Genomic DNA, 13,603 nt, shown 5'->3' with positions numbered 1-13,603 from the left:
GGCAAACTCGGTGGGACCGATTTGCTCTTTCGGTGGGACCGAGTGGAACTCGGTGAGACCGAAAAGTTACAAAGGGGAAACACTGAGTTTACATTGCAATCTCAGTGGGACCGATTCACTCTTTCGGTGGGACCGAAAAGTTACGAAAGGGAAACAGAGAGTTTGCAACCCCATCTCGGTGAGACCGAGATCCCTATCGGTAGAACCGAATTGCTAGGGTTTGGCAATGGCTAATGACAAGTGAAACTCGGTGGCGCCGGATAGGAAGAATCGGTAGGACCGAGTTTGGCTTAGGGTTTAGGTCAAATGTGGATATGGGAAAGTAGTTGAGGGTTTTGGAGCATATCACTAAGCACATGAAGCAAGAGGCTCATTAAGCAACACCTCATCCCTCCTTAATAGTATTGGCTTTTCCTAAAGACTCAATGTGATCTTGGATCACTAAAATATAAAATGAGGAGTCTTGAGCTTTTGAGCTTGAGCCAATCCTTTGTCCTTAGCATTTTGAGGGTTCCACTTTCACATCCATGCCATGCCAATCATTGAGCTTTCCTGAAATAATCATCTTGGAATAGCATTACCTCAATGAGCTATATGTTGTTATGAATTACCAAAACCACCTAGGGATAGTTGCACTTTCAATCTCCCCCTTTTTGGTAATTGATGACAACATATAGATCAAAGCTTCGACAAAAGATAATAATCATGAAATATATCGTCGCTTTGAGAAGTATGTGATAAGTAAGAGCTCCCCCTAAATTTGTGCATATTTAAAATTTGCTTTGGACTGCAAATGCACAAAGAGTTAGAGTCATGGGTTACTCTTCCATGTCACATACATCTTGGTGGAGCGCTTAAAATGATAAGAATGAAATACATGTACTCATCACCAAGAATAACGAATGATCACACAAGATAGATAGGATAACAGTATTAAGCAAGCATTAAGTGTAGCTTATGATCAAACACATGATCATCAATGTCTCACAAATAATGATGTAGTATCTCAAGCACGCAAAAGCAAACAAGTGTTTGAAAAACCACCAAATAAAGCAAGAGAGAAAAGCAACACTCTCTCTCTCGAAGCCTATGATCTATACATCTTCTCCCCCTTTGGCAACAAGTTACCAAAAAGTTCCTAGAAAATGCATAGCACTAGATCGACGCTCAGGCTTGATCTTCAGGTGGTGGTGGAGTCCGGATCACTCCAAGGACGAAGGCTTCGGTAGATGCTGAAGTAGTCGCTAGAGTTGGAGCTGAAGTAGATGCCGGAGCTGATGCTGTAGCTGGTGCTGAAGTGGTGGCTCTTGTGTCAGCAACTGGCACGGCAGATGACCTCGGGCCTCTTGGTACTCTGGAAAATGCATGAGTAGTAGTCCTGCCTCTCCTCTCCTGCATGTCCTCCTGGAGCTGCTCCACTGCAGACTGAACTTCCGTTACCTTGACATCCAAGTCATAGAACTTTTGTTCCATGATTCTCTCTAGGCTCTACTGATTCTGAGTGAGGGTGGCCAGACTTTGCTCAATCCTTAGCGTGGATGCAATCAAGTAACCAAGCTGCTCTTATTTGGTCTTCAAGAAGTATTCAGATGCCTCCTCTTGAGTAGGCATCTTGGCAGCTTTCTCCTTCCTCGCCTTCTCCTTCTTTGCAAATGCTTGGGCAGATGATGGTTCGTTCTCAGTCATGACCACTTGGTTATCCTCAAAATCTGGACGGATGGGCAAATGTTCCTTATCCAATAGATATATGCCCGTGCCCATCTTGGAGTTGATGAGCTCCTGAATCTCAGGGGCATATCCGCAACTCCTCTTCTGATCTGCTGCAGTCCTCTTGATTGTTTCCACTATGAGGCTCATCACTTTGAACTTCTGAGGCACATCAAACACATGTAGCAAGTTGATAGCATGGCCTCTGATCATCTTGTGATCTCCAGACTTGGGCAGTAAGGTGTGCCTTAGTATCCAATTGATCGTAGGCAGTCCTGACAGAAGGTAATGCACAGAGCCAAACTTGAAGGTGTCAAGAGCTTCATTGGGAATTTCCTTGTACATATTGGACATGGAGTTGTGGTCCATCTTCTTCTTGGCATAGATATCCAAGTCTTCATCTTGCTCCTCTGGGGCATTAATGATCTGTGCCCACTCAGCCACTGTAGATTGGTACCTTGTACCCTCAGACATCCATGTGATCCTCCCATCTGGATAAAAGTGAGCCGTGGAGTAGAACTGCATGATAAGCTCCTCGTTCCACTTTGTGAGCTTCTGCCCAACAAAGTCAGCTACTCCACAAGCTATGAAGCTGTCTTGCACTCCAGGATAGTGCTCCTCATTGTCCTTGATGTATGTCCAATCAACCCAACGCATATCACAGACAATGGGCTTCTTATCTAACAGCACAGTCTCATAGAAATCCTGCTGCTCCTTGGTGTGAAACCTGTAGTCCACGGCAATCCTTCTCCTTGAAGCATATGGGTCTGCTTCTCTCCATTTCCTCAGCCCTGAATCTCTCCTGAGCTTCATGTCCTCAGCCACAGGATGAGCATCGTTGTGGTCTGGGATCTTGGGCTTTAGCTTTCTCAGGACATTTTCTTCCTCTTCTTCAGCAACGGTCTCAGGCACTGGGGCCTTGTTCTTCTCAGCTGCAGGAATGCTCCTTGTATTTCTCTTAGGCTTTGGCTTTGGAGCTGTCTTGGCCTTGGAAGCAGCTCCCCCTGATTTTATGGCATCTCCCATAAGCTTGGGTGCCTTGGGCGCTGGTGCAGCTGCCTCTTCTTCTTCTTCCTCTTCCATGATGGAAGCTTTGCCAAGCACTCTAGCCACAGTCTTCTTCACCCTTTCCTTTCTTTTCTTGCCCTCAGCTGCAACTGGCTCTTGGGGAGTGGGCTTCTCAGTTGAGGCTCTTGCCTTTGACATGGGCTGCCTGCCTGCTGGCCTTTTGATTTTCAGGCCTGGCTTAGTGCCTTGAGCTGGCTCAACTCTCTTGGAAGTGGCCTCTTCCTCTGCCACATAGTCCTCATCTTCGGAATCTGAAGTTCTCTTCTTCCTTTGTCTCGTGGCAGCCTTTGGCAAGTTACTAGGAGTGCTCCTGCTGCCTTCATCAGATGAACTGGAGGGACTAGTGCCCTCACTCATCACCACTTGCTGTTCTGACAGATTCTGGCTATCACTCTGGTCTGACATGCTGCAAACTGACTGCTGACCCTGTGAATAGTTTATAGAAGAGATAGAGTGGATGAGCATCACAAAATGCAGAGATTTTTGCAAAAAGAATGATCCAAAAACTTAGTTTTAGTTTCCCACTGAAATCATCTCGGATCTACCGATTTTCAAACTCGGTGATACCGAAGTAGTTTTGGAACCTAAACTAGTGAACTCGGTAGGACCGAGTCACAGTTCGGTGGCACCGAGACTGCTAGGGTTTCACTGAGTTCAAAAATCGGTCACACCGATAAGTAATTCTCGGTCAGACCGAGTCTCACTTGTGCAATGGCATAAGCCAAATCGGTGGGACCGAGTTTTTCAACCCGGTGGGTCCGAGATAGTTTCGGCGGAAACCTAAACCTAGAATTTTCGAATCAAACCTAATCTATGAGCGTTTTGACTGGATAGAAGTTTATCAAACGTGGCTAGAAATAATATGATCACAATGTGCTAGGAATCAGATTGAGGAATAGCACAAAGATCAAGTCCATACCCTAGTTCGGCGGGGACTTGCTATGGCGGCAACGGCGAGGCAGAATTCCCGTTGACGGCGACGGAGACCAGCGACTGGAGGTTGCTGGTGGCGAGAAGACGATCCGGAGACCACGAGGGCAGAGCAGGCTATCGCGCGGGCGAAGGGGTTCGGAGAAATTTCCAAATTTTGCCCGTAACTATATATAGCCCGACCCTGTCGGTGTGACCGAGTGGAACGACTCGGTGGCACCAAGATTCATAACTGCGTGCAGTTACTGAAACTCGGTGTGACCGAAAGGTTCAAATCAGTTGCACCGAGATCGAAAACCTAGATCAACTTAATGATCTCGGTAGGACCGAAAGTGGAGTATCGGTCAGACCGAGAATCATAAAGAGGTTTTGGAAGTTTAAGTCTATGATGAATCGGGGACTCCGAGCGCTCCTCACACAGAGTGGTTCGAATCTGACTTGATCAAATTTTGTGATGCAGCATGAATAGAGTTTGAGACGAGAAACGCATAGATAGCTAGAGGAGGTTCTTAGGCATTCTTGTCCATCCACTTGGCAAAAAGAAATAAAGCCGAACAATCAAAAACAACAAGTGGATGTCCTCGAATGAGTAAAATATGCAATCAGCATGCTCACACAATAAGATGGCAAATGAAATATGTGACAAGGCATGCACAACAAATTCTAGCATCTATCAAGCAATTTGCGATGACTAGGTCATCTATATATGAGTATATTGACTTAGGAGTCAAGTGAGATCACTTGATCATAGGTCATACTCATCGTTTAAGCTCAAGTGGGGTTACCACTTTTACATAAAGCATTGTTGTGTTCACATCTTTAGAGTTTCTTTAGCTCAAGTCTTAGAGTAAATCTCCCCCTAGATGTGATATCCCCCCCTAAGAGGGATGAACTAACCTTGGGTTTTGTCGATGATGACTTCACGTAGATTTTGAAGATGTGGATGCTCAATGTTGATGTAGATCTCTTGGAGCTATCCATTTGAGTGAATTGCACTTTCAATACCTGCATGGGTTAGTCCCACAAGGAACAAACAAGGATATCCATAGACATAGAGTGATGCACACAAAAGATGATGTCCATGAAAACTTTTAGGTTACCTTGTCCCTTGTCTTACCAACAAGAGGGTTTGTGACTCCTTGAACTAGTGCAAGATGTGGAAGTTGATTGCACTTGTTTTTGCCAAAATGATAAGAGTGAAGTATGTTGGCGGAGTCACCCTCAAGAACTCTCTAGTTCTTCTTCTTTTGGATCCACATCATCTTGATGGGAATCCTTGGAGTTGTAGTCGTACTTGATGAAGTGGAACTTGAAGTAGTCTTGGGAATCCACTTGACTAAGGTCTTAGGAGCTTCTTCAAATGCATCAATTTCCTCTTGAAGCTTGTCCTTGCCTTTTTGCTCGTAGTCTTGTGGTGGAAGATCATCTTGAGCTTGTGTCCCCTTGAAAGAAGCATACTTCTCTTGTTGAGGGACAAACTTTGTCTTGGGGTATTGATCTTCTTCCCACTCAACTCCATTGGCATTGAACTTTCGTTCAAAACCAACACCTTGATTCTTCCGGTGCATTCCTTGCTTGCGCACAATTTCCTCGAATTGCTTACTCCCGGCAAGGCTTTTGTACACTCCTTTCTCTATAATTCCCTTCAATAAACTATTTTCTTGCTCAAGTGTAACTTGGCTAAGAGAATCATTAGTGGAATCAAGAGAGCTACTAGAAGCAACAATATTGGATTTAACATGATCATTGTTACTGCTAGAGGAAGAATCTTTCTTGTTACTAGACTTGACTTGAGGCAAGTAAGTGGATAAGAGTAAACGCTTGGCAATGTAAGAAGAACTTTTCTTGCGGAGATCATCATTGATTGCCTTTAAGAACTCATGCTCTTGCTCAAGATTGAGCTTTTCAAAGCGTAATTTCTCATGAGCTCTTAAAAGTTCTCGATGATCTTCGAAGATAGTGTCATGAGCTAACTTAAGAGTTTTTAGTTCTTTAGTTAGAGCCCCAATCTTCTCCTTATCATTGTCATTCATTTTATCTTGATTAGCATGTTTAATTGACAGTTCATCATAGTATTCATCACTAGAGTTGTCACCAAGCAAATCATCACCTAACAAGTCATCTTCATCACTATTGAAATCAACATACTCGGGGTGTGTTACCTTAGGACCTTTGTCCATGAAGCATCTTCCAATTCCTTCATTTGGTGAGTCAAATATGTCGTAGGAGTTGGTTGACACAAGTGCTAGACCGGCAAGACCTTCATCTTGAGTATCTTCGGAGTCGGAGTGATAACTTCTCACGGAGTGGCTGTCGGAGTCGGAGCCGGATACCCATTCACCAACATGAGCTTGATGTCTTCGTCTTGTGTAGCTCCTTGATGATTTTTCCTTCCTTTCCGAATCCTTGCTTCTCCGTGAGTATCTTCGTTCATAACGATCATCTCTACTCCTTCTCTCTCTTGGTGGTGATCCTTTGCTTCTTCTCTTTGGAGAATCTTCTATTCTCTTGTAAGGGGCCGTACACTCATTGGAATAGTGTCCGGGTCTTCCACAATTGTAGCAGTTTCGCTCTCGACTAGAAGATATTTTGTCATTGTAGGACCTTGACTTGGAGCTTCTATCTTTGCTTCTACTCTTGTAGAACTTGTTGAAGTTCTTCACCATTAAGCTCAATTCTTCATTGAAGTCTTGTTTCTTACTTGATGATGTAGGGGCTTCACATGAGGCTTTATAGGCACCACTTGATTTGTTGTGAAGTTCCTCTTTATCCTTAAGTGACATCTCATGAGCAACAATTCTTCCAATCACCTCCGTTGGCTTGAGATCTTTGTAATTTGGCATCATTTGGATCAATGTGCACACGGTATCATATTTTCCATCCAAGGCTCTTAGAATCTTCTTGATGATGAATCTATCGGTCATCTCTTCACTTCCTAAGCCGGCAATCTCATTTGTGATGAGAGAAAGCCTAGAGTACATCTCAGCGACACCTTCACCATCCTTCATCTTGAACTTGTCAAGTTGGCTTTGAAGCACATCCAACTTGGATTCCTTGACAGAGTCGGTACCTTCGTGCCTATCAATCAAAGTGTCCCAAATTTCCTTTGCATTCTCAAGGCGGCTGATTTTGTTGAATTCTTTGGGGCACAATCCGTTGAAGAGAATATCACAAGCTTGAGCATTGTATTGCAACATCTTCAACTCATCCGCGGTAGATTCATGGTTTGGTTCTCTCCCATCAAAGAAGTCACCTTGCAAACCAACACACACAATAGCCCAAACAGCAGGGTTATGTCCAAGAATATGCATTTTCATTTTATGCTTCCAACTAGCAAAATTAGTACCATCAAAGTAAGGACCTCTACGGTGATAATTTCCCTCGCTAGACGCCATACTCTCCTAGGTTGTGAAACCAAGGCTATGACCACCAAAAGCTATGGAGATCAAGCAAATGGAGACCAAAGCTTTGATACCACTTGTAGGATCGAAAGTATGTCTAGAGGGGGGGTGATTAGACTACTTGACCAAATAAAAACTTAACCTTTTCCCAATTTTTGTTCTTGGCAGATTTTAGCTATTTTGGGACAAGTCAAGCAATCATCACATAATTCAAGCAAGCATGCAAAGAGTATATTGGCAGCGGAAAGTAAAGCATGCAACTTGCAAGAATGTAAAGGGAAGGGTTTGGAGAATTCAAACGCAATTGGAGACACGGATGTTTTTCCCGTGGTTCGGATAGGTGGTGCTATCCTACATCCACGTTGATGGAGACTTCAACCCACGAAGGGTAATGGTTGCGCGAGTCCACACAGGGCTCCACCCAAGGGCAACGGTTGCGCGAGTCCACACAGGGCTCCACCCACGAAGGGTCCACGAAGAAGCAACCTTGTCTATCCCACCATGGCCATCGCCCACACAGGACTTGCCTCACTAGCGGTAGATCTTCACGAAGTAGGCGATCTCCTTGCCCTTACAAACTCCTTGGTTCAACTCCACAATCTTGTCGGAGGCTCCCAAGTGACACCTAGCCAATCTAGGAGACACCACTCTCCAAGAAGTAACAAATGGTGTGTAGGTAATGAACCCCTTGCTCTTGTGCTTCAAATGATAGTCTCCCCAACACTCAACTCTCTCTCATAGGATTTGGATTTGGTGGAAAGAAGATTTGAGTGGAAAGCAACTTGGGAAGGCTAGAGATCAAGATTCATATGGTAGGAATGGAATGTATTGGTCTCAACACATGAGTAGGTGGTTCTCTCTCAGAACATATGAGTTGGAATGATGTGTGTGTTCTGATGGCTCTCTCACTGAATGAGAAGGAGGTGGAGGGGTATCTATAGCCTCCACACAAAATCCAACCGTTACACAGTTTTCCAATCTCGGTGGGACCGAATCAATAGGCTCGGTCGGACCGAAAATGTAAACCTAGTGACCGTTAGTGATTTTCGGTGGGACTGACATGCAACTCGGTAGGACCGATATGGTTAGGGTTTGGGCATAACGTAATCTCGGTGAGACCGATTACACAAACTCGGTGAGACCGAATTTGGTAATTAGCTAACTAGATAGTTGGTCAGGCAAACTCGGTGGGACCGATTTGCTCTTTCGATGGGACCGAGTGGAACTCGGTGAGACCGAAAAGTTACAAAGGGGAAACACTGAGTTTACATTGCAATCTCGGTGGGACCGATTCGCTCTTTCGGTGGGACCGAAAAGTTACGAAAGGGAAACAGAGAGTTTGCAACCCCATCTCGGTGAGACCGAGATCCCTATCGGTAGAACCGAATTGCTAGGGTTTGGCAATGGCTAATGACAAGTGAAACTCGATGGCGCCGGATAGGAAGAATCGGTAGGACCGAGTTTGGCTTAGGGTTTAGGTCAAATGTGGATATGGGAAAGTAGTTGAGGGTTTTGGAGCATATCACTAAGCACATGAAGCAAGAGGCTCATTAAGCAACACCTCATCCCTCCTTAATAGTATTGGCTTTTCCTAAAGACTCAATGTGATCTTGGATCACTAAAATATAAAATGAGGAGTCTTGAGCTTTTGAGCTTGAGCCAATCCTTTGTCCTTAGCATTTTGAGGGTTCCACTTTCACATCCATGCCATGCCAATCATTGAGCTTTCCTGAAATAATCATCTTGGAATAGCATTAGCTCAATGAGCTATATGTTGTTATGAATTACCAAAACCACCTAGGGATAGTTGCACTTTCATAGAGGCATGGGTGCACGGCAGTACTAGCATCGGTCCCAATATCTGGTTAGAGGGGCTCGGTTAATGATGCACATGTGTGTAGTCTCTAGGATCACGCGTGCAGAGCACGTAGAGTTACTTTGGGTTTCAAGTGAGGAACGTTGATCAAGCAAACAGAGGCACTGCAGTCAGTACAAGCACGGTTGTCTGGAGGCACGGTTTTGAACCCACTTGCTGGTGTCAAGATTCTAGAGGCACGGGTGCACGGCAGTAGAGGCATCGGTCCCAATATCTGGTTAGAGGGGCTCGGTTAATGATGCACAGGTGTGTAGTCTCTAGGGTCACGGGTGCGTGGCACCACAGGCATGGATTTAGTAAATACTTAGTGAGTCACGCTTGTAAATAGGTCAGTTGCACGCAGTAGTGTAGTTTTTTGGCATTGTGCATTACTGGTGTACGGAGAGGAACCTGTGTAGAATAGCAAGGATGTTCTGAATCGACGGAGCGGTGTTTGATGTGAAATGGAGGCAAGGATTTTTTTTCCAATGTGGTTAAGGTAACAAAGTTATCGTTGCTTGTGACTGTGTACCGAATGATCTTCTGCAATATTTATGAATTGCTCATGCCAATGTTTAATATGCATTGTACTGAGAGTTTACAACGATATCATCACATATTCTTGTAAATGCACGATGCATCTTGTAAAGGTTGAGTATGAAAATTATAATACAATATCGTGCGAGATATCTCTCATTCTATAATCATGGATACAATATATGCTTGCTCAGTACTGGGACATAAGTTACTAATTGCATTTAGACATAACTTACTAATTGCATTTAGACACGCAAAACGTAGTATGCATTTGTACGTGAGCACACCATTGTGTTCAAAGTTCAAACGTAAAATAGTAATACAATACACACAACATCTTTGAGCAACAACAAACATATTTACAACATAGGTTCATACAATCCAAATTAGTACATGAGCACACCACTGTGTTCAAAGTTCAAACGTAAAATAGTAATACAATACACACAACATCTTTGAGCAACAACAAACATATTTACAACATAGGTAGACATCCATTTTCTCGCAATTTACCAACCACTGTTTCCTTTCCGGCGCTTCCAGCCGCTGGAAGATCCCTCATCATTGTTCTTACGTGGGCGGAGTCTTTCTTTCATTGGTTGTTGGTGGAGGTGACGTAGCCCGTTCTTGATGATTAGGATTCTACGATACAACTCGTAGCTAACATACCCGTCCTTTGCCGCATACTCAAGGTGTATTGGGGAAAGTGGCTTCCACTCCCAGAACTGGTGCTTCTCCTTTGGGAATGATTTCTTCATGTTCTTGTATGAGGGGTCGATGATGGCCGCTGCAAGGTCAGCCATGGAGTCCCTTTCTCCACCACCCTTGATGCGGAATAGCCTCTGGATGTCGACGTGGTGCTCGTCTGGAATTCTGATGCATGCACGGGCAAGCATGGTCTTGTCGTTCCTAGTGTCGACGCTAGTGAAAGTTGCCGCTTAACGTTGCAGGAAGTCAACTAATGCCTGGGAGCGCTCGGACCTGCAGTAGTGGTATACAAGGACATGCTGGCGCATGGAAAGTTGGACGACGGCGATCCCTTGTCGTATGTAACTGCTCTTACGTGTGTACTCGAGGTCGAGGCCGATGAACTTGTTCTTCTCCTCCTTTAGCCATTCTTTGTACTTGTTGATGATCCGCTCCACGGTCCTTGGGTCGTTGGTGTACACCACCTCGAGCACGGTTGTACCGTGGGTAGTGATGTGTTCGGTGAATGTTGTTAGTTTCCCGTTGTCCATGGCTGGAGGTGTGCGGTGGTGAACTGCGGTCGGCGAGAAACTTTCGAGGAAGAGGATGAAATGGAGTCGGAAAAGTGAAAGGGTTGTTTTGTCGTGCAAAAAAGGAAACCGCCAAAGAGCAGTTGCTAGTCAAGCGGCGGTTTCAGGCGTAGAATTTCGAAATTGAATTTTTTGAATTCGTTGCGTGCTGCCTGTGTGATGCATCTTTGGCTGTGATAGTAAACATTCAGCAGATGCATGGTCGTGCCTTTGTTGTGAAACGTTTTTTTTCAGTTAATAATCTTTCTTGGTTAGGGAGGCACGGTTTTTATGTTATTCGGTGTACAAGTGTGTTTAGGAAAAGTTGAACTGAATATAGTTTGGATTTGAAAACGTAGTCCTGTTTGGTTTTCAATTGAGATATGTTTCACTAGATGGTTTGAGTAAGTTTGATAACATCGTATTGCTAGAGGTTTTGAATCACGAACTGATTCTTGTTTTGTTTCATTTTTTGAAAATGAATCTTTTTGTTTTTTGGTTTTTGGAATTGTGAACTTTTCAAAGGATTAGAACTACATTTTTTCGATTGAATCATTTGGATGGTTCAAACAACATTTGTTTTAAAGGATCATTCCGATGGTTGAAACAATTAGTTTATTGTCTGTAAGAGCTACATAAGTTGCAAAAGAATATTCCGATAGTTCAAGAAAGCACATGGTCCATACTAGTTAAATTATTCTACCATCCAATGTAGCAAACTTATAGTAATCAGTGTTTTGCTCCTGGAGGCATCATGATGAAATGAGCGTTGAACATTCTAGGAGATGCACTGTTTGCTTCCGTTTTACGTCCTGGTTCCGACGGAATCTACATGATGCGCTGAATGATGATGGACACAGAATGGTCATTTCGCTCTTTGAAAGTGATTAGAAAAACGTTCTTTTCAACGACGGATGCAGCTGATATGAAGTCTCTGAAAGAAGACTTTTGTATTACCATCCCGCCGTCGTTTTTGGAGATGTAGTATGATGAAGGAGTGATGACATGTGTATGTTCACCAGGAGCTTCAAGGGTTACCCTGCCATTGGTTGGCATGTCCACCCATCTCTTCAGTGTTGAGACAACGCTCCTCGGAATTTTCTAGAAGAAAATCGAAATTAAATAGAAATTAAAACCATTGATTTGTCACTTGGACAATAAATAAAAGGATGCTTGAATATGGTGAGTGCACAAACATTAAGAAATTCCATATTTGAAGTAACATAGTTCTTGGCATGTTCAAGTTTGTGTGTAAACAGATAAAACAACATATTAAGAGAACAATGGATGTTTTGTTGTTCTAGTTTTGAATAAATAGGTTTTTTATAATTTTACATATAAGCAATATTACCTCAGTATTGTTTATATTACATATGAGCAAAATATTTTGGTATTTTAACAAGGACAGTTGTAACCAACCATGACGTAGTCTTTGGTGTTAGTGTGAGTCAGGACATGGACAAACGGACGGCAACGGATGAAAGTATCTCCGAAAAGGCGTTGTAGAAAGAATCGTGTTTGGTCGTAGGTGAGCTCAATATCCTTAGAGTAGACACAGCAGTGAACATGGTCGAAATCTTCAGAAGAAAGATCATCGAGAGCTAGAAAAAGAAAAGGCTTTTAAAGTTAGATAAAGTTACATCCAACACGGGGTTAATATTATTCAGTTCGATTCATGCATATAAAATTACAGCGAAAGAAGATAAGTCTGTAATGTTTGTAATATTAAATACCTACCAACGTGGGGTAATGGAAGCAGCCTTTTGTTATCTCGATATGTTTGTATTTCGAAATTGAGACCCTCGTCTGGTAGTTCAAATTCTATGCGGTCTCCAGCACGAAGTTCATAATCAGCCTCAAAGATGTTCCACTCACCACCGCAGAACTTTGTGTAGTTCGCCCTATGCTTAAACAAAGCATTGTAAGACCTTCCTTCATGTGTAAGAAGGGCTGGTTCTACTTGCTGTTTACGCAATCTTCTTGCTTCTTTCTTCTCCTCTTCAATGTATTCAGTGAGAAAAGCTCTGACATTACAAGGTACATACTGGAAAAAATAGTGCAAATAACAAGCTGTTAGTATAAATTTGAACTTGCGTATTGTTAATTTTAAAAGTTTTCTTAAATTTGATATGAATTTTTGATAAGAATTACAGATAACAACATAATTGTATTATAAATTAATGGACTATCAGGGCGTAGGCAAGCAAACTAATGGAAATTGAAAACACAAGGCAGGTGCGAATAAGTGGCAGCAGGGGGACCTAGTGTAGGTGCAAGGGGGTATGAGTGACAGTGACGATTTTTACTGTGTTGTAAGCAACTAATTTTCTAGTGATGCTTACTAACCATGCGGCTCCAGCAATTTTCATCAAGAATAACCTCAAACTCCTGGATAACTTCAGGTGTGGTTCGTAAGGGCCGCCTGGTTGGCGGCAGGCAGGGCAAATCATACCTAAATATTTCAGAAAAGCTATGTTAAGAAAACAAGAATATCATAACAATTTAAAAACAAGCTTCAACGTGGAAGGTAGACAACGGCTAGCTTCAAATATGGTAGCTATATTGAAGGCAGGCAAAAACTACAAATTTACCATAAATCTTCTCATCTACTCCTTCGAGAAAAGCAGTATGACAGAGTTTATAACACTTGTTTAGATTTTCAAATGGTTTTTATATTCTGTTAGAGAATGAAGTTGTTGTACCGGATCTGATGCTTCAATAACTATCAAATGAAAAACCTAAATGTAAAACGTAAATACGGATCGGAGCATGCTTCTTACGCATATGCTTTTTACCTATGACAGAAGAAGAGCAAGGGTTGAGGAACGGAGATTTGGGTAGGGGAAGCT

The 13,603-nt window shown here is 43.0% G+C and overlaps 1 protein-coding gene across 1 annotated transcript; it reads right to left on the bottom strand.

The window, feature by feature from the left end:
- Positions 1-10,007: 10,007 nt before the first annotated feature.
- On the bottom strand, positions 10,008-10,394 carry LOC147987033 (uncharacterized). Its single transcript, XM_087542250.1, has one exon. The coding sequence runs from the start codon at positions 10,392-10,394 to the stop codon at positions 10,008-10,010; it is 387 nt and encodes a 128-aa protein (XP_087398376.1).
- Positions 10,395-13,603: the final 3,209 nt, after the last annotated feature.

The sequence above is a fragment of the Triticum urartu genome, chromosome 2A (genome assembly GCF_056163025.1).
Source record: "Triticum urartu cultivar PI428250 chromosome 2A, HENAU_Tu73, whole genome shotgun sequence".
Classification (NCBI taxonomy): Eukaryota; Viridiplantae; Streptophyta; class Magnoliopsida; order Poales; family Poaceae; genus Triticum; species Triticum urartu.
This window is presented reverse-complemented; position numbering and strand designations above follow the sequence as displayed.

Coding starts and splice junctions, on each gene's coding strand:
- LOC147987033 (XM_087542250.1), bottom strand. CDS start 10,394: ATGCTTGCCCGTGCATGCATCAGAATTCCAGACGAGCACCACGTCGAC.